General features: G+C 44.9%; 1 protein-coding gene across 2 annotated transcripts; it reads right to left on the bottom strand.

Moving 5' to 3' along the window:
- Positions 1 to 999: 999 nt before the first annotated feature.
- LOC140720788 (uncharacterized) lies at positions 1,000 to 13,651 on the bottom strand. 2 transcript variants are annotated; one of them, XM_073035632.1, is made up of 3 exons: positions 13,538 to 13,651; positions 12,079 to 12,232; positions 1,000 to 4,625 (listed from the first exon to the last, which is right to left on the bottom strand). In XM_073035632.1, the coding sequence occupies exon 3, from the start codon at positions 4,222 to 4,224 to the stop codon at positions 2,830 to 2,832; it is 1,395 nt and encodes a 464-aa protein (XP_072891733.1). In that variant the 5' UTR covers positions 4,225 to 4,625; positions 12,079 to 12,232; positions 13,538 to 13,651; the 3' UTR covers positions 1,000 to 2,829. The 2 variants fall into 2 exon arrangements, with proteins under 2 accessions (XP_072891733.1, XP_072891734.1); XM_073035633.1 differs by lacking the exon at positions 13,538 to 13,651 and adding an exon at positions 12,540 to 12,641 and having other exon boundaries at positions 12,079 to 12,228.
- Positions 13,652 to 25,157: the final 11,506 nt, after the last annotated feature.

The following is a 25,157-nucleotide window of genomic DNA, read 5'->3' as shown; positions in this document are numbered from 1 at the left end:
CAGTGGCTGGAGTTTATGCGAGAAGTGAGGAAAGTGCAAGACAGATATATTCCAAAGAAAAAGAAGTTTTCGAATGGATAAAGGATGTAACCGTGGCTGACAAGAGAAGTCAAAGCCAAAGTAAAAGCAAAGCAGAGGGCATACAAGGAAGCAAAAATTAGTGTGAAGACAGAGGATTGGGAAGTTTTTTAAAAACTTACAAAAGTAAAGTATGAAGGTCATTAATAGAGAAAAGAAGAACTATGAAAGAATGATAGCAAATAATATCAAAAAGGATACTAAAAGCTTTTTCAAGTATGTAAAGAGTAAAAGACAGGTGAGAGTAGCTATAGGACTGAAAGAAAATGATGCTGGAGAAATTGTAAATGGAGATAAGGAAATGGTAGAGGAACTGAACTGACTCCATGTGTGTATATGCAATTATGATAAGAAATACAGACCAGAAAACTTAAATGAGAAGCTGGCTCAGAAAAATAAATCATCACTCTGGAAGAAAACATTAACCAGTGAAATGAGTATGACCCTCCATGGGAGACATCCCAATGATCTGAGCAGACGAGATGGTGACAAGGAAGCATCGAGCACCTAACTGAGAGTTGGAGACTTCTCCCCAAAAACAGAGGAGTTCCTTGCGGAAATACAGGATGAGGTGGGTAACAAAAGTAAAACAAATCGAAACTTCATGAAATACAAACAAACAAGGCAGTAAGTGCAGAAAAGGCCAAGAGAAACCAGACACAGTCCAACACATTCCAGGATCCTGCGGCAGTTTAACTCAATCTGATTACTTACGCAGGTACAATCAAGAGGCAAATATCATTCACCAAAATCTTGCCTTAAAATACAAACGGATGAATGACCACGGTAACTTCATTAAGGCACCATAAATTCAAGCCTGATTCAGTTAAGGACATAATCTCACAATTTATATGATGATCAATACATTATTTCAGATAGGATCATCTCAAATAACCATTTGGATATAATATTACAGGATAAACAAGCAGGAATAACTCCCTCAATAGGTATAACCATTCTCAGCACACACATGTGCCTCCACCACAGGCATTGTTCGTCAGTCAGATAACCAAATTATTTCGTCTGCCAATTAGCGTCCAAATACAGGACAAAGTAGTTAACAAAAGAAAACAAAATCAGAATACTTGAAATACAAACAAACAAGGCAGTAAGTGCAGAAAAGGCCAAGTGAAACCAGACAAAATCCAACACTTTCCAGGATCCTGCAGCAGTTTAACTCAATCTGATTACTTACAGAGGTACAATCAAGTGGCAAATATTATTCACCAAAATCTTGCTTTAAAACACAAACTCACGAATGCCCTCCATCACCTCATGAAGGCACCATAAATTCAAGCCTGATCCAGTTTTAGAGTCAAAATTTTACAAATTATATGATCATCAATACATTATTTCAGATAGGTCAATCCATCTGGTTATATTACAGGATAAACAAGCAGGAACAACTCCCCCAATAGATAAAACCATTCCCAACACACACGTGTTCCTCAACCAGTGGAGCACCTCACCACAGGTAGTGTTTGTGTCATCAGTCAGATAACCTAATTACATTCTCCGTCAATCTGCTTCCAAATGTCATTCGTTGCCATGCCCCGCTGCTGAATCCCTTCTCCTCATCATACGTTCTTACCTCGACCATCGTTTAGAGCCCCAAACTCTGCTCTGTGCAGACCTGCCTCTGGTTTCTGACCCAGCTTCGTTGAAAATCCAATTGATGGTTTCCCACTCTGCTTTCAGTCTTTAGAGGACAGTGGTGTTCGCTAACAACACTTTAGAAGTGGGGAAAGTGACCCATAATGTGGACATGAGTCATGATTGAGGAGGTTAACTCCCAATGTCATTCTTCCTCAGCCCAGAGATTTGAGGGGTGAAGAACATCTCAGACAATGTGCAGTCAGCTCCACTTCTTCAGTCTGCAGAAAATTCAAGGGAAACCTCTTCGCCCACAGAGTGGTGACTGTTTGGACCTCATCCCAGGGAGAGTGAAAGGTGAACAACAGGGGAGGATTTGAAAGATCTGTTGTGTAACAGAATCACTGGCAGGGTTCAGCCAGCCTGAGTTGACTCTCTACTGTATACTAGGTGTGTTATAAATTCACTAAGTACCGCAGACAGTGATTAAAATAGAGCTGATTCAGTTGTCACAGATCTAGTCCCATTAAAGGTGAATATGCAGCAGAAGAAACTCCTCCCATGCCTGGTGAGCAGCAGCAATAATTGCAGAGTTCAGCACCTACAGTCACTCTCGAAATTGCATTCAGCAACGGTGATGGACAAATATCCAGCAGGCAGCTTATTGAAACTTTCTCCCCAGTGTGAACCCGGTAGTGTGTCGTAAGTGTAACACGCTGTAAGGTTTCACTGTAATGTAATGGCCTCTCTGTAACGTTTCACTGCTGAGGTAGTGGTTTCTCTGTAGCAGCAATGTCGAGGTTACAACTAGAGATAACAAGGTTTTGGAGTGCTGGGCTATCCAATGACAGAAATGTTCTTTCCTGTGAGTCTGGATGAGAGAATTTCATGGGCTTTTTCTGGGGAGAGATGAGAAGCCACAAATGGGGAGAGTGGGCCCTGTTTTTATTTACTTCACTAACCCTATAGTCAAAGTAAGAATTATCAATCACATATTGTGTACTGTTTGTTATTTTGGGGTATTGATTTGTAACAGGGGACACGGCACAGCATCCACCCACATTTGGCCGAGCCAGGGGGCTATCACCCCCTATATTAAGCTGCTAGCCGGAGTGAGAGTTACATAAGTTTAGATGACTGAGTGAATACATTCCCACATTAACAGGAGGAGAACGGCCTCTCCCCAGTGTGAACTGACTGGTGTGTCAGTAGGCGAGATGACCGAGTGAATCCCTTCCCACAGTCTGAGCAGGTGAATGGCCTCTCCCCTGTGTGAATTCGCTCATGTACCTTCAATTGAGATGATTGAGTGAATCCCTTCCCACAGAATGTGCAGGTGAACGGCCTCTCCCCAGTGTGAACTGACTGGTGTGCTTGTAGGCCAGCTAACTGTGTGAATCCCTTCCCACAGTCTGAGCAGGTGAACGGCCGCTCCCCAGTGTGAACTCGCTGATGTACCTTCAGTTGAGATGACCGAGTGAATCCCTTCCCACAGTCTGAGCAGTTGAACGGCCTCTCCCCAGTGTGAACTAAATGGTGTGCTTGTAGGGTAGCTAACTGTGTGAATCCCTTCCCACAGTCTGAGCAGATGAACGGCCTCTCCCCAGTGTGAACTCGCTGATGTACCTTCAGTTGAGATGACGAAGTGAATCCCTTCCCACAGTCCGAGCAGGTGAATGGCCTCTCCCCAGTGTGAACTCGCTGATGTACCTTCAGTTGAGATGACCGAGTGAATCCCTTCTCACACTCCGAGCAGGTGAATGGCCACTCTCCAGTGTGAACTGACTGGTGTGTCAGTAGGCAAGATGACAGAGTGAATCCCTTCCCACAGTCTGAGCAGGTGAACGGCCTCTTGCCAGAGTGAACTGACTGGTGTGCTTGCAGGCTAGATAACTGTGTGAATCCCTTCCCACAGACTGAGCAGTTGAACGGCCTCTCCCCAGTGTGAACTGACTGGTGTGCTTGCAGGCCAGAGAACTGTGTGAATCCCTTCCCACAGTCTGAGCAGGTGAATGGCCTCTCTCCGGTGTGAACTCGCTGATGTACCTTCAGTTGAGATGACAAAGTGAATCCCTTCCCACAGTCTGAGCAGGTGAATGGCCTCTCCCCAGAGTGAACTGACCGGTGTACCTTCAGTTGAGATGACCGAATGAACCGCTTCCCACATTCTGAGCAGGTGAATGGACACTCTCCAGTGTGAAATGACTGGTGTTCTCGTAGGTTAGCTAACTGTGTGAATCCCTTCCCACAGTCTGAGCAGTTGAACGGCCTCTCCCCAGTGTGAACTCGCTGATGTACCTTCAGTTTAGATGATGAAGTGAATCCCTTCCCACAGTCTGAGCAAGTGAACGGCCTCTCCCCAGTGTGAACTGACTGGTGTGCTTGTAGGCCAGCTAATTGTGTGAATCCCTTCCCACAGTCTGAGCAGGTGAATGGCCTCTCCCCAGTGTGAACTCGCTGATGTATCTTCAGTTGGGATGAGTAGGTGAATCCCTTCCCACATTCCGAACAGGTGAATGGCCTCTCCCCAGTGTGAACTTGCTGGTGAGCCATTAGGTCAGAAGACCAAGTGAATCCTGCCCCACAACTTCAGCAGATGACCAGCCTCTGCCCAGTATGAACTGACTGGTGTGTCCACAGGTGGGAAGACAACTGAATCCCTTCTCACCCACAGAACAGGTGAATGGCCTTGTCCAGTGTGAACTTGCTGATGTACATTCAGTTGAGAAGACCCACTGAATCCATTCTCACAGTCACAGCAGATGAACGGCCTCTCCCCTGTGTAAAATGACCGCTGTGCCAGTGGGTCAGATGACCAAGTGAATCCCTCCCCACAGTCTGAGCAGGAAGGATGATCGTGAATCCCTTGCTCCACTTATTAAATATCTGGACAGAGACAGCAAAATTGGCGTGTTGTGCTCGAGATTCCCGTAGATAAATTCCTTGTTTTTAGCCTGTAAAAAGATTTACAAAATCCATCAATGTGTGTAGGGCAACTTTTCATATGAGATCACTTGAGTTGTCAAGGTGTGATCTGGCAACACACTCTTACCTTGAAGTTCATCCCAAGTTGGAGAGAGAAATCATCTCACTGGGCACAGTGCTGGTATCTGGAATGACCATCAAACTCTCTGATGCTCTTCCTGTCTCTATAAGAATGGGGCATCTCTGCCATCTCCAATCTGTGACCTGGCTCAGTTTGACTCTCGCCATTGGTATTGGTCCCTGTTCCCACTGAGCAGCATGGGCTCCTGGCCCCCACAGTAACTGAAATACTCTCACACAAATAGCCTGCAGTGCATTCCACGCACCCACCACTCTCTGGGTAAAAATCTTACCCCTGACATCCCCTCGGTATCTATTTCCAAGCACCATAAAACTATGCCCCCTCGTGTTAGCCATTTCAGCCCTGGGAATAAACCTCTGGCTATCCACATGATCAATGCCCCTCATCATCTTATACACGTAAAAAAGGCTCTAAACATAAAGAAGGAAATTATACATTGCTTTGGGAAATTGTTAGTAGTATACAAGATTATGAGAGTATAGATAGGGTAAATACAAGCAGCTTTTTCCACTGAGGTTGGGTGGGATGTCAACCAGAGTCATGGGTAAGTGGGGAAGGTGAAAATTTAATGAGAACATTTGGAAAAACTCTTTACTGAAATGGTCGTGAGAGTGTGGAATGACATGTCAGTACGTGGTGAATATGAGCTTGGTTTCACCATTTCAAAGAGGTTTTGAAGGAAGCCTGGATGGTAGGGGTATGGAGGGCGATGGTCTCGGTGCAGGTAGTTGCAATAGACAGCTTAAATTTTTTTTGGCATTGACTAGATGGGCCAAACGGCCTGTTTCCGTATTGAACGTCTTCTTGATTCTATGACAGAGAAGCTGGACAAACTTGTTTGGAAGGGAAAAGGTTGGAGTGACAATGGAGCAGCAATGGCTGGAGTTTCTGGGAGCAATTCGGGAGCTGAGTGATCGATACATCCCAAAGAAATGGAAGCATTGGAAAGGCAGGAGGACACAACCATGGCTGGAATGAGGAGCCAAAGCCAACATAAAAGCCAAAGTGAGGGCAAACAAAAATGCAAAAGCTATTGGAAAGCTAGAAACCAACAGACAACAATGAAAGAAAAAGTTCAGATGAGCTCAGAACATGGATGATGATTTATGAGTCTTGGTAGCACCCAAATGTCTGAGGCATTTAAAAGAACAAAATATCCAGGGCTTCAATATCTCCTGAAAGCCAAGGTTCCCTGCACCAGTTATATTTCAACTTTTACATTGTTAGGCACATAGAAACTCTACACCCTCAAAATTTCACTTTTGAAGGCCTCCCACTTACAAAGTACTCCTTTGTCAGAAAACAGCCTGTCCCAAACCACACCTGTCAGATCCTTTCTGATACCATCAAAATTGACCTCTCTCCAATTTAGAATCTAAATTCATGGTCCAGACCTCTCTTTTTCCATCTTTATTTTGAATTTCTTGGCATTATGATCACTAATTTCTGTCACCAGCCCTGATCATTGCCTAACAGCTTATTGCACACTTCTACATCGGGAATTTTACGTACCAATTAAGGGCATATTTGACAAACTCTATCCTATCTAGTCCTTTTACAGTATGGGAGTCCCAGTCAACACATGGAAAGTTAAAATCACTTACTGAATCAACTTTTGTTTCTTGGCATAGTCTGCAATCTCTCTACAAATTTGTTCCCCTGAATCCCTCAGACTGTTGGGTGCCACCACATCCCAATGATGTCTACAAATTCCCTTTCCTGAACTCATCTGGCTTTCCTATGATGCTTCTTGCATTGTCACATATGGAGCTCAGCACATTCATCGCACCATGCTCAACCATTTGATTGCTGACTCTGTCTGAAGTCTGAACAACATCTGACTGGTATGTGTAGAGATAACATCTGAAGTTTGTGTAGAGATAGCAGGAGCTCTGACGGAGATCTTTCAGGTGTCATTAGAAATGTGGATTGTGCCGGAGGATTGGCGTATTGCTCATGTGGTTCCATTGTTTAAAAAGGGTTCTAGAAGTAAGCCTGGCAATTATAGACCTGTCAGTTTGACATCAGTGGTGGATAAATTAATGGAAAGTATTCTTAGAGATAGTATTTATAATTATCTGGATAGACAGGATCTGATTAGGAGTAGCCAGCATGGATTTGTGCGTGGAAGGTCATGTTTGACAAACCTTATTGAATTTTTTGAAGAAGTTACGAGGAATGTTGACGAGGGTAAGGCAGTGGATGTAGTCTATATGGACTTCAGCAAGGCCTTTGACAAAGTTCCACATGGAAGGTTAGTTAAGAAGGTTCAGTCGTTAGGTATTAATGCTGGAGTAATAAAATGGATTCAACAGTGGCTAGAGGGGAGATGCCAGAGAGTAGTGGTGGATAATTGTTTATCGGGATGGAGGCCGGTGACTAGCGGAGTGCCTCAGGGATCTGTTTTGGGCCCAATGTAGTTTGTAATATAAATAAATGATCTGGATGATGGGGTGGTAAATTGGATTAGTAAGTATGCCGATGATGCTAAGGTAGGAGGTGTTGTGGATAATGAGGTGGGTTTTCAAAGCTTGTAGGGAGATTTATGCCGGTTAGAAGAATGGGCTGAACGTTGGCAGATGGAGTTTAATGCTGAGAATTGTGAGGTTCTACATTTTGGCAGGAATAATCCAAATAGAACATACAGGGTAAATGGTAGGGCATTGAGGAATGCAGTGGAACAGGGAGAACTAGGAATAACAGTGAATAGTTCCCTGAAGGTGGCGTCTCATGTAGATAGGGTGGTGAAGAAGGCTTTTGGAACACTGGCCTTTATAAATCAGAGCATTGAGTACAGAAGTTGGGATGTAATGTTAAAATTGTACAAGGCGTTGGTAAGGCCAAATTTGGAATATTGTGTACAGTTCTGGTCACCGAATTATAGGAAAGATATCAATAAATTAGAGAGAGTGCAGAGATGACTTACTAGGATGTTACCTGGGTTTCAGCACTTAAGTTGCAGAGAAAGGTTGAACAAGTTAGGTCTCTATTCATTGGAGCGTAGAAGGTTGAGGGGGGATTTGATCGAGGTATTTAAAATGTTGAGAGGGATAGATAGAGTTGACGTGAATAGGCTGTTTCCATTGAGAGTAGGGGAGATTCAAACGAGAGGACATGATTTGAGAGTTAGGGGGCAAAAGTTTTAGGGGAAACACGAGGGGGTATTTCTTTACTCAGAGAGTGATAGCTGTGTGGAATGAGCTTCCTGTATAAGTAGTAGAGGCCAGTTCAGTTGTGTCATTTAAGGTAAAATTGGATAGGTATATGGACAGGAAAGGAGTGGAGGGTTATGGCCTGTGCGGGTAGGTGGGACTAGGTGAGATTAAGAGTTCGGCATGGACTAGGAGGGCCGAGATGGCCTGTTTCCATGCTGTGATTGTTATCTGGTATCAAGAAAACAAACTCTCCCCTCATTGTCACAAAAACAAAGGAGCTGATTGTGGAGGACAGGGGGAAAGGAGAGACAGACATGCTGTCACCCTGTGACAGGTGAACAACCGACAGCTTCCCCAGTTTCCGAATCCCCAGTGGTGGGCACTTAATCTGGACTCCACCGCGTTTGAACCCCTTCTGCCAGCGGCCGACCCCAACGTGACTCTGTGCTATGACCCTACGGGGTGCTCAACTAAGGAAAGCCAATATCATGCACCCCACGAGGGACAGAAGTTCCCAGTCATGGTGATTGGACAGGATTAAGGAAAAGAGGGCAGTGCATTACTGGCCGAAGTTCCAGATTTCCCTTGGTGACAGACAGGACTGGTGGCTCCCCATACCATCGTTAGGGTTTGCCCTGGGTTCAAGTCCAAGAGCCTAGGGTTCCTTGCCTACACCCTGACGAAACAAGCCTCCAGCAACAAGGGAGACTGGCAACACTTGGCCGCGGGCCAATTCCGATACTGGAAGGAGTCTGAGGTGAAGACAGGACATCTGGTAAGACAATCTTTTAATATTGTCCGAACCCAAGACATTGCACATAATCTCTGCTCAATTTCAGACAATGAAGTTGACAGCACCCAACTGCCCCCCATCCAGATCACCATGAAAGAAGGACAGACTCTCCCATCCCTTCCTCAATATCCCCTCAAGCCCGAGGCAACATTTTATGAGGATGGAAGCTCTTTTGCGATAGTGACGGACCAACGGACCAGTGAAGTAATTGAGCAGGCCTCTTTTGAAGCAGCTGTCTCCGCCCAGAAGGCTGAGCTGTTTGCTCTGACTCGTGCCTGTATCCCAGCAACAGACTAAAGTGGGAACGTTTATACAGACTCTGTTATGCATTTGGAATTGTACATGACTACGGGGATCTCTGGGAACATGGGGATTCCTGACTTCCTCTGGCCACCCCATTAGTAATGCTACCTTTGTAAATAACTTACTCACCGCTCTACAGCTACCTCGTGTTTTGGTTGTTATTAAATGAGCAGCCCACACCCACATGTCCGACTGAGTCACTAAATGCAATGCTTTAGCGGATGACACAGTGAAAAGTGCGGCACAATCCTCTGTAGTTGTAGTCCCCTCGGGTTCCCGTCAAGCATCCCTCTGTGACTTAAGCAGAACAGGTTTGCCAGACATGAGGGAGGTACGTACTTTTCAGGGGGGACGTCTCTGAGGAGGAGCGCAAATTGTGGTCCCAGATGGGATGCCAGAAAGAACCCAACCTAGCTTTTTGAATCACCCAACAGGACAGGTTTGTGTTCCTACACAATTTTTACCAATATTGGTCGATTATATACACAATTGTACACCCCTGGGAAAGGAGGGAACGGTTGGTAACCTGTACCCTGCACATCGGGTACGTCTCCCTTGCCAGGTGGACCTTTTTGTGTCTACAAGTTGAATTGCCTAGAGTACATTGCTATAGATACTGCTTAGTTATTATCTGCTTAGTAGGTGGATTGAAGCTATTCCAACTACCAATAATACTGCTATGACAGCTATGAAGATATTATTACGGGAAATAATTCTGAGCTCTCACAATGGCCCACACTTTGTGGTGAAAGGTAAACAAAGGGGTACGTAGTGAACTAGCTATCAAGCAACAATTCCAGTTTGTACACCACCCACGGGCCGCTGGCAGAGTGGAAAGAGCCAATGGCACTCTGAAGAGTAAACTGGCCAGACTAACAGCGGAGACTGGACTCCCTTGGTTGAAGGTCCGACCATTAGCCCGATTCCACATGAGGGTTACCCCACAGGGGAAAACAGGGTTGTCACCAGCTGAAATCATTTATAGATGGCCCATGAGGACACCCTGGCGACTAAGACCTTGTGTACCATTGCTCCCAGAAAGTCTACCAGCAAAATTGGATGCATAACCGAAGGGAAGAGATTGGGAAATATGTATGCCAACTAACCAAAATTTTCCAAGCATCACATTTCACAGGTACGACAGGCTTACAAGGAAGAGAACTACCCCGCAGAGAGGAGTGACAATCCCACCATAGAACCTGGCAATTTTGTCCTGATCAAGAACTGGGATCGAGGGAAACTCGGACCTCGGTGGGGAGGACCATATGAGGGTGTTACTGACCACTCCCACGGCTGTGTGTTACAGAAGGAACTGCGTAGAAGGGCTCTCTCAGACTTAAGGAAAATGTATTCGTTGCTAGTGGTGTTTGTGTTTTGTCTTATTGCTCAAACAACATCCGGGGGCCCCCCATGTTAACACCTTTCTGTCTCTCTGTCACACCTATGCCAAACAGGCAGAACTAGGGTCCTGCTGGATTTGTGCTGCAATTCCACAGCATGGTAAGACCATGATTCCAATGTCAGTAATCCTGCTCAACCAGAGTGAGGAACTCTCAGCTTGGGCTTTCTCAAATAACACCTGGGGAAGAGAGTCAGGAACTGTGGTCCAGTCAGAGATGACTGTGGCTGTCAGTGTTTTGAGGGATGGTATCTCAAGTTCCCATCAAATGGAACTTCCTACACTGGGAAACATGCATCCTGCCTTACTTGCAGATGCCCAGCAGCGGAGAGGAATAACTGAGATTGAGTGCTTTTGGATGATCGCTTTTCTCTCCTATGGAGTAGCCAGGAATTCACGAGAGATAATCAATTTGGGCTACAGCACTTGAGGAGCTGGCCACAACACTGCAGGGGCTCTGACAGAAACACAGGCCCAAGTAACAGAAACATCTACTGAAATGATTGCAATCTGGCAAACAGTCCTACAGAATTGTACGGCTTTAGATTTTATCCCAGCTGTGAAAGGGGGAACCTGTGCTATTATTGACACAGAATGCTGCGCCTATGTCCCGTGATGAGTCTACTAACGTTACATCCCTCTCCTAGCACACTGCCAAGGAGATTGACAGCATCAAGAAACTAGGGCAGGATTTACACCGGTTCACTGAAGGGTCAAAATGGTGGCATTTGAAGGTCTGTTCAATAATACGTGGAGCAGGATATTGCATTATGGCCTAATAGTTGTCCATATCATTGTTATAAATACTGCTGTACGCTGTTTTTTTCCCACTGATAAGTCAATGTTGTACCCGATTACTTTCCCTGCAAAAAATTTCTGCTTTGTTGAGCATGTAATGATCAAAAGGAGGGAATGATAAAGTGTGTAAAAGGGTTAACCACTTTATTAAAAAATAGCAGCCTGTTTTTCTGCAAGAAACTGCTGATGATCAACAGATTGGCTCAACCGATGTGCTGAGCCATATTTCTTCTTGAGGGCAACTAGTTAGGGTTTCAGGATGCCTATCTCCTTGCACATTCACATGTAGAGATAGGACAGCTTCAGTCTGTTCTGTGTGTGCAAGCTGTGTGTGTAATTAGTTTTGCTACAACAAGTGTATGGGACATTGGAAAAAAGTTGAATTTCCCCATGGGGATGAATAAAGTATCTATCTATCTATCTATCTATCTATCTATCTATTATGACTGTTTTGTAATCTGTCTTTAGGGGCTCCAGCCTGTCATGTAGTAAATAACTTTAGCTCCAACCTGTCTTGTGTGGGGGGTATCTGAACGGATATATCTGTGGTGTAAGGGGAATTGTTAGTCAGTTAGTGGATTGGGCAGGAACAGTCATCGACTGTGCCTGTTTGAGCGACTAACTGAGTAAGCCCGATGCTTGGAATAAAGAGTTTGTACTTATACAGCCTCTCAGTGACTTTATCCAGATTCGACTTCCACAGAATGGGAATGGTTTTAAAGGGCTGGGCTGCTGGAAGCACATTACCAGACCTGGACTGATTGCAACTGGGTCTGACAGAGGAATAACTGGTACTTCGGGGCATGTTCAGTCTCACTCCAGCTAATTCCTACCTTCCACTGTACAGGTATGTAATGTCTAAAGGACCAGTGTTTGAGTGAATGAGACTCACCAAACTTTCTCCTGACAGAATCACTGGAATCTCCGAGCCAGTTGGGTTCTCTCCAGTTGATGCTCTCAATCCTCACGTTGGTTCACTTGTTGCTGTTTGTGGTTTGCTTCCAGTTGGGGTTTTTCTTCCAATAAATCTCTCACTGCAGGTCTAACTTTAAATTGAAAGATAATGATGCACATTAACAACAAAAAAGAGAACCAAACATTTCTGCTTAATGTTATTAAGAACAAAACTCACTGAAATTTAAATATTGAAGGCAAATATACAGTAATGATCTCAGTGAGCAATCTTTTATTGTCCCAAACACGTCACAAAACGATATCAGAATCAGAATCAGAATCAGACTTTAATCGCCAAGTACCTATGCACATACAAGGAATTTACTTCCGGCAGATGTTGTCTCTCTGCTCATAACAATAATAATGATAAATATAAATGAAAATATAGATTATACATACAGGTAGTGCAATCCAAGTAATAGTTAGCCGACAGTTAACCGGCAATTAACTGTTCAGCAAAGTGACCGCAGTAGGGCCGGGTGTTCAGGAGCTCATCCCTGCTGAATGACTGGATCCGCTTGAACAAAAACAATAAAAAGACACAAAAACACACAAAAAGCCAGAGAGCTCGGCACCGAGGCCGCCATCTGCGGCGCCATTTTGAACATGATAAGAAGGAGCCATCATTCAATCATGATAAGACATAAGGAACAGAATCAGATGATTCAATCCATCTGATCTGCACCATCATTTAACTATGGTTGATTTTTATTCCAACACCATATTCTTGCCTTCCTCCTGTAACCCTGTAGCTAATTAGCAATCTTGAATGTATTAATCTCCGTCATAAATATACCAAACGGCAGCCTCAACCAAACTCTGCGGCAACAAATTCCACACTTCAGACACCTTTTGGCCAAAAGATTCTTCTCAACTGAATTTTAACAGGAAGCATTTTTATTCTGAGACCATGCTGTCAGATCACAGACTCTCCGTCTAATGGAAACATCCTCTCCATGTCCACTGTATCCAGGCTTTTCAGTATTCGGTAGGTTTACTTAACCATACATCCCCACAACACTCCCACCATCCCTCTGAACTCCATCGAGCACAGGTCCGGAACAATCAAATGCTCCTCATACATAAAGCCGATCGTTCCTGATATTATTCATGTCAACCTTGTTATCAACACGCCACGTGATCTTGCGTCACAAAGCGGATGGCGGGACAGATCTCCGGCACACAGCCTCACGTGACCTGTTCGTGGGTCTCCTATTTCAACTCTGCGGAAATAGACAGCCTGGACTCCTGGTTTGAATCGTTCAATGCAGATTAAGTGAAGTCGGCACATTTTTGCCGAGCCCATATAACTGGAAAATAAATGAGTAACTGGCCCTCAGTTCGGGGCTCACGGCCAACATCGGATCTCCACGCTCGGGATCGGTCTCAATACTCACAAATAGAAAAGTGATATCTTCAGCCTGGAGACAGTAATCCGGATCCCCAGCTCCCCGAGATAGGAGACGCGAAGCCTTTCTCGATCCCGCAGACTTCAGCACTGAGCGTTAGGGAAAACAGCACACACCCGGAGACAGTGAGCATGCGCGAAGTGTGTGGTACGTCACCAAGAGGGCGGGGCCTCATAAACGGATGCGCGATGTTGCCCTCCTGCGGTTTAATGGGGGGGGGGGGGTGTGGTAAACTGGATCACGTGACCCCAGCCAGAGATCCAGTTACCCACCACTCTGTGGAAAGAAGCAAACTTGCCGCTCACATCTCTTCTCACCTTAAATGTATTAGACATTTCAACCCTCAGGAAAAATATATCTATTCCTCCCGTAATCTTATAAACGTCCATCCAGTCTCACCCCAGCCTGCGCCGCTCTGGAGTAAACAACACAAGTTTGTCCAGCCTCTCGTTATAGCTCATGCCCTCTAATCCAGGCAGTGTCCTGGTAAACCTCTTCTGAACCCTATCGGAAGCCCCGGCATCCTTCCGAGAATGGGGGCGGCCAGAACTGTATGAAACATGCCAGATGTGGTCTAACTAGTTTTATAAAATTGTTGTTACGAACTGTGACGTTTTAGAAACGAACCAGCAGCAATAGAGTTCACACTGGAGTCTGGTTTTGATGTTAATACCACTTTCTTTATTGGTCTCTACTTATAACATAGTAACTTAACGAAATAAAGGAAAGTTAGCAGTGTTAACTGTATAAATGTGTAAATATTACTCCCAGACTATCGAGCCTGAGGGAACAAAGCTCAGAGTCTGGAGATGGTAAAGTAGGAAAGTTCAGAAATCCACGGAATAAATGATGGTGGAGAGATATTTGTAATCCAGGGTGAAACGTAGAGAAACGGCCGTTACATCAAAATAACCGTCGACGAAGTTCTTTTCCGTTGAATCCGTCCACATACGAGTTATCAGCGAAAGTGACCTGTCACAGGAATACCGTCTTCCAGGGGTTACCACACAACATACCCAGGCAAGGGTTAACACAAGATATTCCAAAATCCACTCCTATGGATCATACGAAGTGACAGCCACACACATTCGTTGTGGTTTCGTGTACCGATGTTCAACCCACTCGTGGGCATAGGAGAGTTCCAAGCCTCAGCTGCGACTAACTGAAGCGATCAGCTTTTTTCAGTCTCTCTCTCTGTCTTTAGACTGGCCGACTGCCTGTCTGCAGATCGCTCTCTCTCTCTCTTATGGTTCTGTCCACAGTCAGCGCTGTCAGCCTGTGACTGACGTCATAGTCCCACCTCCTCACGCCGGCGCTCTTAAAGAAACAGTCACAGTACGACCGCAGGCTCATAACAGCTGCAACACAACTTCCCGACCTTTGAACTCAATGCTTCAACTAATAAAGACAACCATGCCATTTGCCTTCTTAACCATCGATCAATCTGTGCAGTCTCTTTCAGGGAGCGATGAACTTGGAGTCTAAGATCCCTCTGATCATCAACACTGTTCAGGGTTTTGCATTTAACAGTGTACTGTCTCATAGATTCGACCTACCGAGCTGTCAAGATGATCATCACTAATCAAATCTCACCGAGATTTCTCAGGTCCTGTTGAATTTATTGCCAAGTGCACAAGTACGGGAAGGTAGAGGTATAGAGAAACACTGACTTGTGGCAGCATCACAGGCAAGTACATTCAGATAACACACGGAACACAATTTATACGATTCTCTGTCAGTAACAATCTATAAATATGTTTTATGTCATTAACGATATATAAAATACATTGTGTCATGATCAATATCAAAATGTGCATTTTGTGTCAATAACAGACTTGGAAATGTTGAATGTGCTCCCTGTCTCCATTCCTCCTGTAATCCACAACCAGCTCCTTTGTTTTTGTCACAATGAGGGAGAGGTTGTTTTTTTGACCCCGCTGTGTCGGGTGATGACTTCTTCTCTATACGCTGCCTCGTTATTGTTTGGGATTCGGTCGATCAGTGTAGTGCCGTCAGCAAATTTAATTAGCAGATTGGAACCCGCCACTGCAGCCCCACAGTGCACTATGTACTGAATGCAAAGCTGCGAAATTGCTTGTGAATAGCCTCCCCTCCCCCAACTCCACTCTTTCTGCGTCACCAGCAGACTGGGGCATCTCACATCTCGCTGCCTCCGCCAGGATATTAAACTGTGAACAACTGTGGTCAGGGACTGATCTCTGGGGTACACCAAACGCTACCTCTTTCCAGTCTGAAAACGACCCACTCATCCAGACACACAGTACCGGCAGTTTATCGATCTCCAACGAAAAAGCCTAATCACCTACTCCTGAGCTTCAGTACCATTGCTAACTCTGACTTTACCACCGTCAAATGCCGGGAGGGACATAATAATCAGAGTCTCTAGTCGCAGCCGTATAAATAAAATGTTATCTCAGTGGGTGTGTGGCGCATGCTCAGAATGCGAAGGAGACAGACAAACTGAGCCAAGTCAGACTGATGAAGGGGAGGAATGATCCATTTTGATACAGAGAGGGAAGCGAAGAGTTTGATATTGTGCCTGATGCAGGAACTGTGGGCAGTTAGAAAATGAAATCTTGTTCCTCTAAATTGTTTTGAGATGTGACAGTGTTTTAATCAGAAGGCATCATGGAGACTAAAATTATTTCAGTTGAAATGTCCTTCACCCACTGACGTGGTTTGTAAACTTTTAACAGTGTAGAAAATTAAAACGATTTGTGTATGGGAATCTCGAACACAACAGCACGTTAGTTCCGCTCTATCTGTCAGTTCACCAGCGCTTGAACACAAAGTACACTGCAGGTGCTGTGGTCAAAGCAACACGTACAAGACGCTGGAGGAACTCAACAGGTCGGGCAGCATCCGTGTAAATGAGCAGTCAACGTTTCGAGCCGAGACCGAAGACCGAGATCTACAGCTTCGCACTGGGAGGCGGCCGTTCACCTGTTCCGTGTGTGCGAAGAGACTCATTCAGTTAACCCACCTTGTGATGCTCCGGTGAGTTCACAATAAATAGAGGCCACATTTCTGTCCGGAGTGAGCAAAGAGTTTTACTCAATCATCCCAGCTGCTGCAACACCAGCAACTTCACATCAGGGAGGAAGTTCAAATCAGCTCCGTGTTAAATGTTTAACCATCACGGTGACTGAAGGCAGCTGCAGGTTCATGAGGGACTGTTACTGTCAGATTCTGCAGTTCTTGCGGCTGCTCATCGCACCCAGGACTGAATTCTGGTCACTGAGCATCGGAGGAGTCTGTTCTGCTGATGTTAGCCTTAAACTAGACTAGTGTTTAATATTGTGGATCTGTGAAAGATAAATCAGACTGTATCAAATCCCGTGTCTCGCTTGATAGGCCACTCGGCCCAGCTGGTCCCTGCCCATGTTTCTGTTCCATATCAGTATATGAAAATCTATCCCTGCCGTTCCCCTCTCACTCTCCCTGAGATGACAGGTTGCAAATAGTCACCACTCTGTGGGATAGGAGATTCCCCTTGAATTTCATAGAATCACAGAAATCTACAACATATTACCAATGCTTTGGCCCACAATGTTGTACCGACCATGTAACTTACTCTAGATCTGCTTAGAATTACCCTACCGCATAGCCCTCTATTTTCCTAAGCTCCATGTACCTATCTAAGAGTCTCTTAAAAGACCCTATTGTATCCGCCTCTACCACCGTCGCTGGCAGTGCATTCCACACGCACACACCACTCTTTGCTTAAAAAACTTAGCTCTGACATCTCCTCTGTACCTACTTCCAAGCAGCTTAACCCTATTCCCCCTCGTGTTAGCCGTTTCTGCCCTGGGGAAAAGCCTCTGTCTATCCACACGACCAATGCCTCTCATCATCTTATACATCTGCATGAAATCCCTGCATGATTTTCTCCAGGCTGAATAAGACGATGAGCTTACTGTGGTTGTGACGTTCTTCAGGGCTCTGGACGAAGTTGGTTAAACTCCTTCTTCCCTGCTCTTTTCAACGTTTTGGGTCATTTTCACCAATTTTAAAGGACTGTGCCTCAGACAGCTGGGTTGTTGCAATTGTTACGTACCAGCAGCAACAGATCACTAATGGAGTCTGGTTTCGATGTTAAAACCAATATCTTCATTAGTATTGTGACGGGGTCCTGAATTACCCCTATGAAGTGTGTTTTTGAAAAGACAGAGGGAGTTGTTGTTCAACACCGAACACTTTGTTGGAGAGAGAGAGAGTGGGGGGGGGGGGGAGGGAGAGAGAGAGAGAGAGAGAGAGAGAGAGAGAGAGAGAGAGAGAGAGAGAGAGAGAGAGAGAGAGGAGAGAGAGAGAGAGAGAGAGAGAGAGAGAGAGAGAGAGAGAGAGAGAGAGAGAGAGAGAGAGAGAGAGAGAGAGAGAGAGAGAGAGAGAGAGAGAGAGATGGTATCTCTGCAAGCTTGTTTACACTTTTACAAGGACACTGTCAGCTTCTGTGTTCTTACATAGAGAGAAGGGAGGAACTGTTTGATGGACAGCTGGGGGTCAGCACGGTGAGATAAGTAGGAGGTCCGCTGATAGACCTCCAGACACATGGTTTTGGACACTGAATGAGCTTTGTTGTGTCCACAGAAAAAGGTGGACTTTGGAAGATCGATCAGGAGCATCGATCAGTGGCTCTCGCAGTGTGAAAAGGCTGTGACCGGTGGGGAGTTATTCGTGTGCCCATCCCTCGCCTGGGTTAATAACTCCACCACAGAAGAACGGTCCCGTTTGTAGTGTCACAGTCGGTCACTTCCAAAGGGTTTCAGAGGACGACGGGACTATCGACGGCGTCAGCTTTCCTGAAGACTCAAACCTCTCCCTCTCTCTTTCTCCATCACTACTCGACTCAATCCCACGAACTGAACCGAACTTCACTCATCAACGTAAGACGGTATCCATTCACCCCGAGGCGTGAAGAAGCTTGGCTTTCCTATTTACACACACACACACACAAACACACACACACACACACACACACACACACACACACACACACACACACACACACACACACACATACACACACACACACACACACACATATAATCATTGCTAACCTGTTTGATATATCTGCATTTATATTGCTGTATCGCGTAGTTACTAATAAATAGCATTAGTTTATAGCAATACCAGACTCCACGGTGTTTTCTATTTCTGCTGGTTCTTTGACCTGTCACGGGGTACGTAACAGTATCTACTCCAAATATAAAAGATTAAAGGAAATAAACAGAAGTTAACAGTGTTATGCGTATATATAGCTCCCAAACTATCAAGCTTGGGAAACAATGCTTAAAGTCTTCAGATGGTAAAGTGGAAAAGTTCAGTAATCCACGGAATAAGTGAGAGAGAGGAGAGATTTGTAAATCCACACGAAAATGTAGAGAGAAGGCAATTACGAAGAATTCCACACACATTCCACGCTGGGTAAACGAAATAACAGTCGCCGAAGATCTTATCCGTCGATTAGTTCCGAAATCCGCTTAGAAATATCACCAGGTGACAGTCACAGGAATATCGTCTTCAAGTGGTTACCACAGAACACCCCGATTCCGGGTAAGGGCCAACAAAAGTGATACCACAGGATACTCCAGCAAATCCACACATATGGATGATACGAAGTGACAGTCACACATCCGTTGTGCACTGCGTGCCGATGATCAGATCAACCCAACCTTTTGGGCATGGAAGAGTTGCAGCCTATAGCAGTCACACGCTGAAGTTCCAACAGCTTGTCTCCCTCTCCCTCTCCCGCTCCCTCAGGCTGCCGCAGCTTGTGTCTGACGTCACAGCCCCGCCTCACTCAGGCACTTAAAGCGACATTCACAGTAAACGAACCTGCGGTCTCGTAACACAATGCACCTCTAAAGTCTGACAGCAGACTAGCGAGTGAATCTTCGATGGTGCAGAGTCAGAAACCGAAGATTTGCCAGCCTGAGTCAGGGGCTCCAGAGAGAGATGGGGTCCAGAGGAGGAGGACGAATAAGTCCAGCAGGATGTGGTCAAAAGTGAAAGATTAGAAGCATTTGGAAACCGGTTGATCGAAAAAAAAGGTGGTTAATTTCTGCAAAACACAGGTGGAAATCAACAGATCAGGCAGAAATTTTGGAGAGGAATAAATAGAAAACGTTTAGACAGAGCCCCTTCAGCATGCCTAGACTGTGTACTCCGCTGCTTACTTGCTCTCTGAATTGCAGAGTTCCTCCAGCGTTTTGTGTGTGTGCGTCTCTGTATTTCCAGCAACTGCAGAATCTCCTGAGTTTTATATCTGCATTTTACTTTGGCATTAGATACACGTTGATATTGAGTATATTGCTTATGGGAGCCGCTTTCTGCGTTAAAGCAGCTGCAGAATTTTCTATACACATTATAAAAAAAATGAGGTATGGACATTGAACCGGTGCTTGCAGAAATGTTTAATGGCACCGTGATTACCCATAGGGCAATGCGTTAAGAATTTCGCCGGCGCTGAAGCGCCAATGAACTGCGCAGGCGTCAGGCTGAGGACGTCCCCGAGTATCACGCATGCGCGCAGTACACAGAAGGCCTTGAAAATGCTGCTGGTAAGAGCGATTCTCTGTGTTTTTATCTTAAACACCGACTTCGGGATAATTCCTGTGAAACCCGGACATCATAGTCCGCAACCCCGGGACAGTCCTGCCCTCTTCCCTCTCTCTCAGCCCCCACGATCCGTACACGGACCCCGGGGAGCTTCCGGCTGATGAGGGAATGGGAACCGATGGATCTCTCAGACAGAGCTGAGCTCCAGCTATCTAAATGTAAGGATTAGGAACTCGGAGAAAGGGAACAAAATCTTTTACATCAGCAGTTGAGAAAATCGGCATTAGTACTCTTTTCCATAGATGCTGCCTGGCCTGCTGAGCTCCTCCAGTATTTTGTGTGTGTTGCTTCCTCTACCTCCTCTTGCTCTGGACTTTTCTACCGGTGAGAACATGTTTTGTCCCATTCTCTCTGGGTACGTAATTATATCAAACACCTTTGCCCTGGGCAACAAGTAGCTTTCACATCCCAAATGTGCCAGACTCCAGTGAGACAGACTACTGCCCTTCCCTTCATATACATTGGCATTGCATTCACTGAGTTCACCACCGTCAGTCATTGGGGGAGGGTTCAGGGGGAATATTTATGTAGAATACAGAAACTAGTGATGCCTGTTTGCATTTGGGAGATACAAAAGTTGCTGGAGAATTTGCAAGTGGGAAGAAGTGGAGTGATATTTGGAAATCTGACTTTTTAAAGCATAATTTAGCAAGGAAACCACATATGGGCAATGGGAAAAAGCTTTGGTGAGAAAATCCTCCATTTCCTGTTACAGGCCTGCTGCATAGGTTGTGTGAGAGTGCAGATGAACTCGATCAAACCCAGAGGAGATCAAAGTTCCTATTGACAGTGATTTGCTAGATGTTAAAATGAATACCTCTCTATATAAAATTCACTGTGCACATCTTGTCACTGGGTAAAAATTGGGTACAAGATTTATCTGCACACTGGTTATTACAAATTAGAGTGGAGATTATTACAAATTAGAGGGGTATTGGAGGGAAGGAGGGGAGACCTCCAGTGTCCCTGATGCCCTCACCGACAAGATGTGCATCCAGCTACAGCTTGTAACCCTGCACTTCAATGAGCTGCAACTTGAAATGGGTGAATTCCAGATCATCCAGCAGTTGGAGGGGGTGATATATATGACATGAAGAGAGGTGAGTTACTCCCAAGGTGCAGGACACAGGAAACTGGGTGAGAGTCAGGAAGGGGAATGAGGTTAAATATCCATCGCAGAGTCCTCTAGTGGCCATCCCCCACAACAACAGGTGGACCACTTTAGAAGCTGTTGGGGGGATTTACCTGGCAGAGGAAAGTCAAAAGGCTGATCGGGGATTCGTTAGTTAGAGGAACAGAACAAGAGGGGAGGAATATCCTAGTGGTCAGGCTTGCTAGTGGTAGTGAGCAGGGGAGGGGGTGATGTGGTTAAAATAAGTTGTAGGGGGAATGGGAGCCAGAATGACAGAACAGATAGTGGAGAGGGTGAATTGAATTGACTTTATTAGATACATACTTCATAAACATGAGGAGTAGAAATATTTACCTTACATCATATAAATGTGCAATGTGTAATTTATAATAATTTATAATAGATAGTTTGTACAAAGGACAGTCAATATAACATAGAAATGCCACTGTATCAGCATGAATTATTCAGTCTGATGGCCTGGTGGAAGATGATGTCCCGAGGCCTGTGGGTCCTTTTGCTGTGGTACCGTTTCCTGGATGGTAGCAGCAGGAACAGTTTGTGGTTGTGGTGAATTGGGCCTGTTTGTCCCCGATATTTGTTGGGCCCTTTTTACACACCTGTCCATGTAAATGTACTGAATCGTGGAAAGTAGACTGTGCAGTGTATAATTTCCTTGTTTATATTTAGAGACATTTTTTGGTGTATAAAATGATGAGGGGTATTGAGCGTGTGAGTGGCCAGAGGAGTGTTTTTTTTCCCCAGGGTTGAAATGGTTAATGCCACTTTTCCACACTCCCATAGACCCTTTGTCCATCTCCTGAGTAAATAGAGATGGAAAAATATTTAAGATCTCCCCCATCTGCTTTGTTTCCACACGTGGATTGCCATTCCGGTCTTCCAGAGGACCAACTTTGTGCCTTGCAATCCTTTTGCTCTTAATCTATCACTAGAATCCTTGAGGATTATCCTTCACCTTTTCTGTGACAGCAACCTCATGCCATCTTTTAGCCATCCTGATTTATTTCTTATGTGTTCTCTTGCATTTCTTATACTCCATAAGAAACTGACTGCCTATCCCTGTTATGCAATTCCATTTTGTGCTTTACCATGGTCTCAATATCTCTTGCAATCCAAGTTTCCCAACAGTTTCTATATTTACCTTTTATTCTGACATACCCACTCTGTACTTTTAAAATTTTGCTTTGAAGGTCTCCCATTTACCAGGCACACCTTTGCCATAAAGCAGCCTGTCCCAATCCACAGTTACCAGATCCTAGTATCATAATTCCAGGTGTTGATCCATACCCTGAACACATCCACCTTTCCTACACTGCTCCTTGTATTGAAATATACATGGCTCAGCATATTCACTGCACCATGCTCAACTTTTTTATTCCTGACTTTGTCTGAGACCTGAACAACATCTGTCTCCACAACCTCTCCACTATCTGTTCTGTTATTCAGGCTCCCATTCCCCCTGCAACTTTAGTTTAACCCTCCTTACCCCCCACCTCCCACCATGCAGATCTATCACCCCTCTGGCTTTCCTCTCCCAGATCAATAAAAAGGAGGTGCATACAAGGTACAGGCAGATAGGAACAAATGAGGTACTTATGAAATACAGGAAATTCAAGTGAACACTTATGAAAGAAATAAAAGAAGGCATGAGGTTGCCCCAGCAGACAAGGTGAAGGCGAATTATCAGGGATTGTGCAGATATGTTAAGAGCAAAACGATTGCAAGGGAAAAAATTAATTCTCTGGAAGATCAGAATGGTAATCCATATGAAGGGATAACATAGACTTGGAGAGATTTTTTTTGCATCCGTATTTACTCAGGGGATGGACACAGAGTCTATAGAAGTGAGGCAAAGTTGCATCAACTTCATGGACCCTGTACAGATTGCAGAGGTGGAGGTGTTTGCTGTCTTGAGGCAAATTAGTGTGGATAAATCCCCAGGGCCTGACAAGTTGTTCACTAGGACCCTGCGGAAGACAAGTGCAGAAATTATTGGGGCCTTAGCACAGATATTTAAATCATCCTTAGTGACAGGTGAGGTACTGGAGGATTGGAGGACAGACAATGTTGTTCTGCTGTTCAAGAAAGGCTGTAAAAATGAACTAGGAAATTATACGTTGGTGAGCTCGACATCAGAACTGGGAAAGTTATTGGAATGTGTGTGCAGGAACCAAGTATATACTGTAAGTATTTGGATAGGTGTGGACTGATAAAGGATAGACAGCATGGCTCTAGCCAATCTTAGAGAGTCTCTCGAGGAAGTTATCAGGAAAGTGGATGAAGACAAGGCAGTGGATGTTGTCTACATGGACTTTAGCAAGGCACTTGACAAAGTCTCATATGGGAGGTTGGTCAAGAAGGTTCAGTCACTCAGCATTCAAGATGAGACAGTAAATCGGATGAGACACTGTCTTTGGGAGAAGCCAGAGTGTGGTAGCAGGTGGTTGCCTCTCTGACTGGAGGCCTGTGACTAGTGGTGTGCCACAGGGATCAGTGCTGGATCTGTTGTTGTTTGTCATCTATATCAGTAATCTGGATGATAGTGTGGTTGACTGGATCAGCAAATTTGTGGATGACAACAAGACTGGGGGTTTATCGGACTGCGAGAAGACTATCATGGCTTGCAGTGTGATCTGGACCAGGTGGGAAAATGGTTTTAGAAATGGAAAATGGAATTTAATGCAGACCAGTGTGAGTTGTTGCACTTTGGTATGTCCTACCAAGGGAGGTCTTTCACAGTGATTGGTCGGGCACGGAGGAGTGTTGTAGAAGAAAGGGACCTGGGAATACAAGTCCTTAATTCACTGAAAGTGGTATCACAGGTAGATAGGGATGGAAAGAATGATTTCAGCCCATTGCCCTTCATGAACCAAAGTACTGATAACAATAGATGGATGTTATGTTGACTTCTAGAAGACATTGGTGAGGCCTAATTTGAAGTATTGTGTGCAGTTTTGGTCACCTACCTACAGGAAAGATGTAAAAGAAGTTCAGAGATTTCAGTGAAAATTCACAAGGATGTTGCCATGTCTGGAGGACTTGGGTTATAAGGAAAGATTGAACAAATCAGATCTTTATTCCTTGGAATGCAGAAGATTGAGGGGAGATTTGATTGTGATAGAGAGGCACAGATAGTGTTAATGCAAGCTGGCTTTTTCCATGAAGATTGGGTGGGACGATAACCAGAGGCCATGGGTTAAGGGTGAAAGGTGAAATGTTAAGGGGAACATGAGGGGAAACTTCTTCACACAGACGGTCATCCGGGTGTGGAATGAGCAGCCAGCACGAGTGGTGCATGCGAGCTCGATTTCAACATTTAAGAGGTTTATGTTGGTACCTGGATGGTAGGGGTGTGGGAGTGGGCTGTTTAAATAGTTCAGCACAAACTAGATGGCCCAAAGGGCCTGTTTCTGTGTTGAAATTTTCTATGACTGTGACAACAACCTGAAATAATACAAAAATTCACTCTAAGTCCTTTTAACAGCTGTGCGGACCAACCAGTCATTTCAGCAGGAATTTTTATGTGGCGTTTAAACTGTGGCACTTTAAGTTAATAATACATAAAAGAAGATCCCAGCTGCACATCAAGAAATAGTATTTGTGTGAGAGTGTTTCAATTACTGTGGGGCCAGGCACCCATGCAGCTCAGCATGAACAGGGAATAATACCAATGGAGAGAGTCAAACTGAGCCAGGTCACAAATTGGAGATGGCAGAAATACCCCATTCTGATAGAGACAGGAAGAGCATCAGGGAATTGATGGTCATTCCAGATACCAGCACTCTGCCCAGTCAGGAGATGATTTCTCTGTCCAACTTG

The sequence above is a fragment of the Hemitrygon akajei genome, unplaced genomic scaffold (genome assembly GCF_048418815.1).
Source record: "Hemitrygon akajei unplaced genomic scaffold, sHemAka1.3 Scf000047, whole genome shotgun sequence".
In the NCBI taxonomy this organism is placed as follows: Eukaryota; Metazoa; Chordata; class Chondrichthyes; order Myliobatiformes; family Dasyatidae; genus Hemitrygon; species Hemitrygon akajei.
This window is presented reverse-complemented; position numbering and strand designations above follow the sequence as displayed.

Bases quoted from the DNA above. Each gene is read 5' to 3' on its own strand.
- LOC140720788 (XM_073035632.1), bottom strand. From the start codon at position 4,224: ATGGCTCACCAGCAAGTTCACACTGGGGAGAGGCCATTCACCTGTTCG.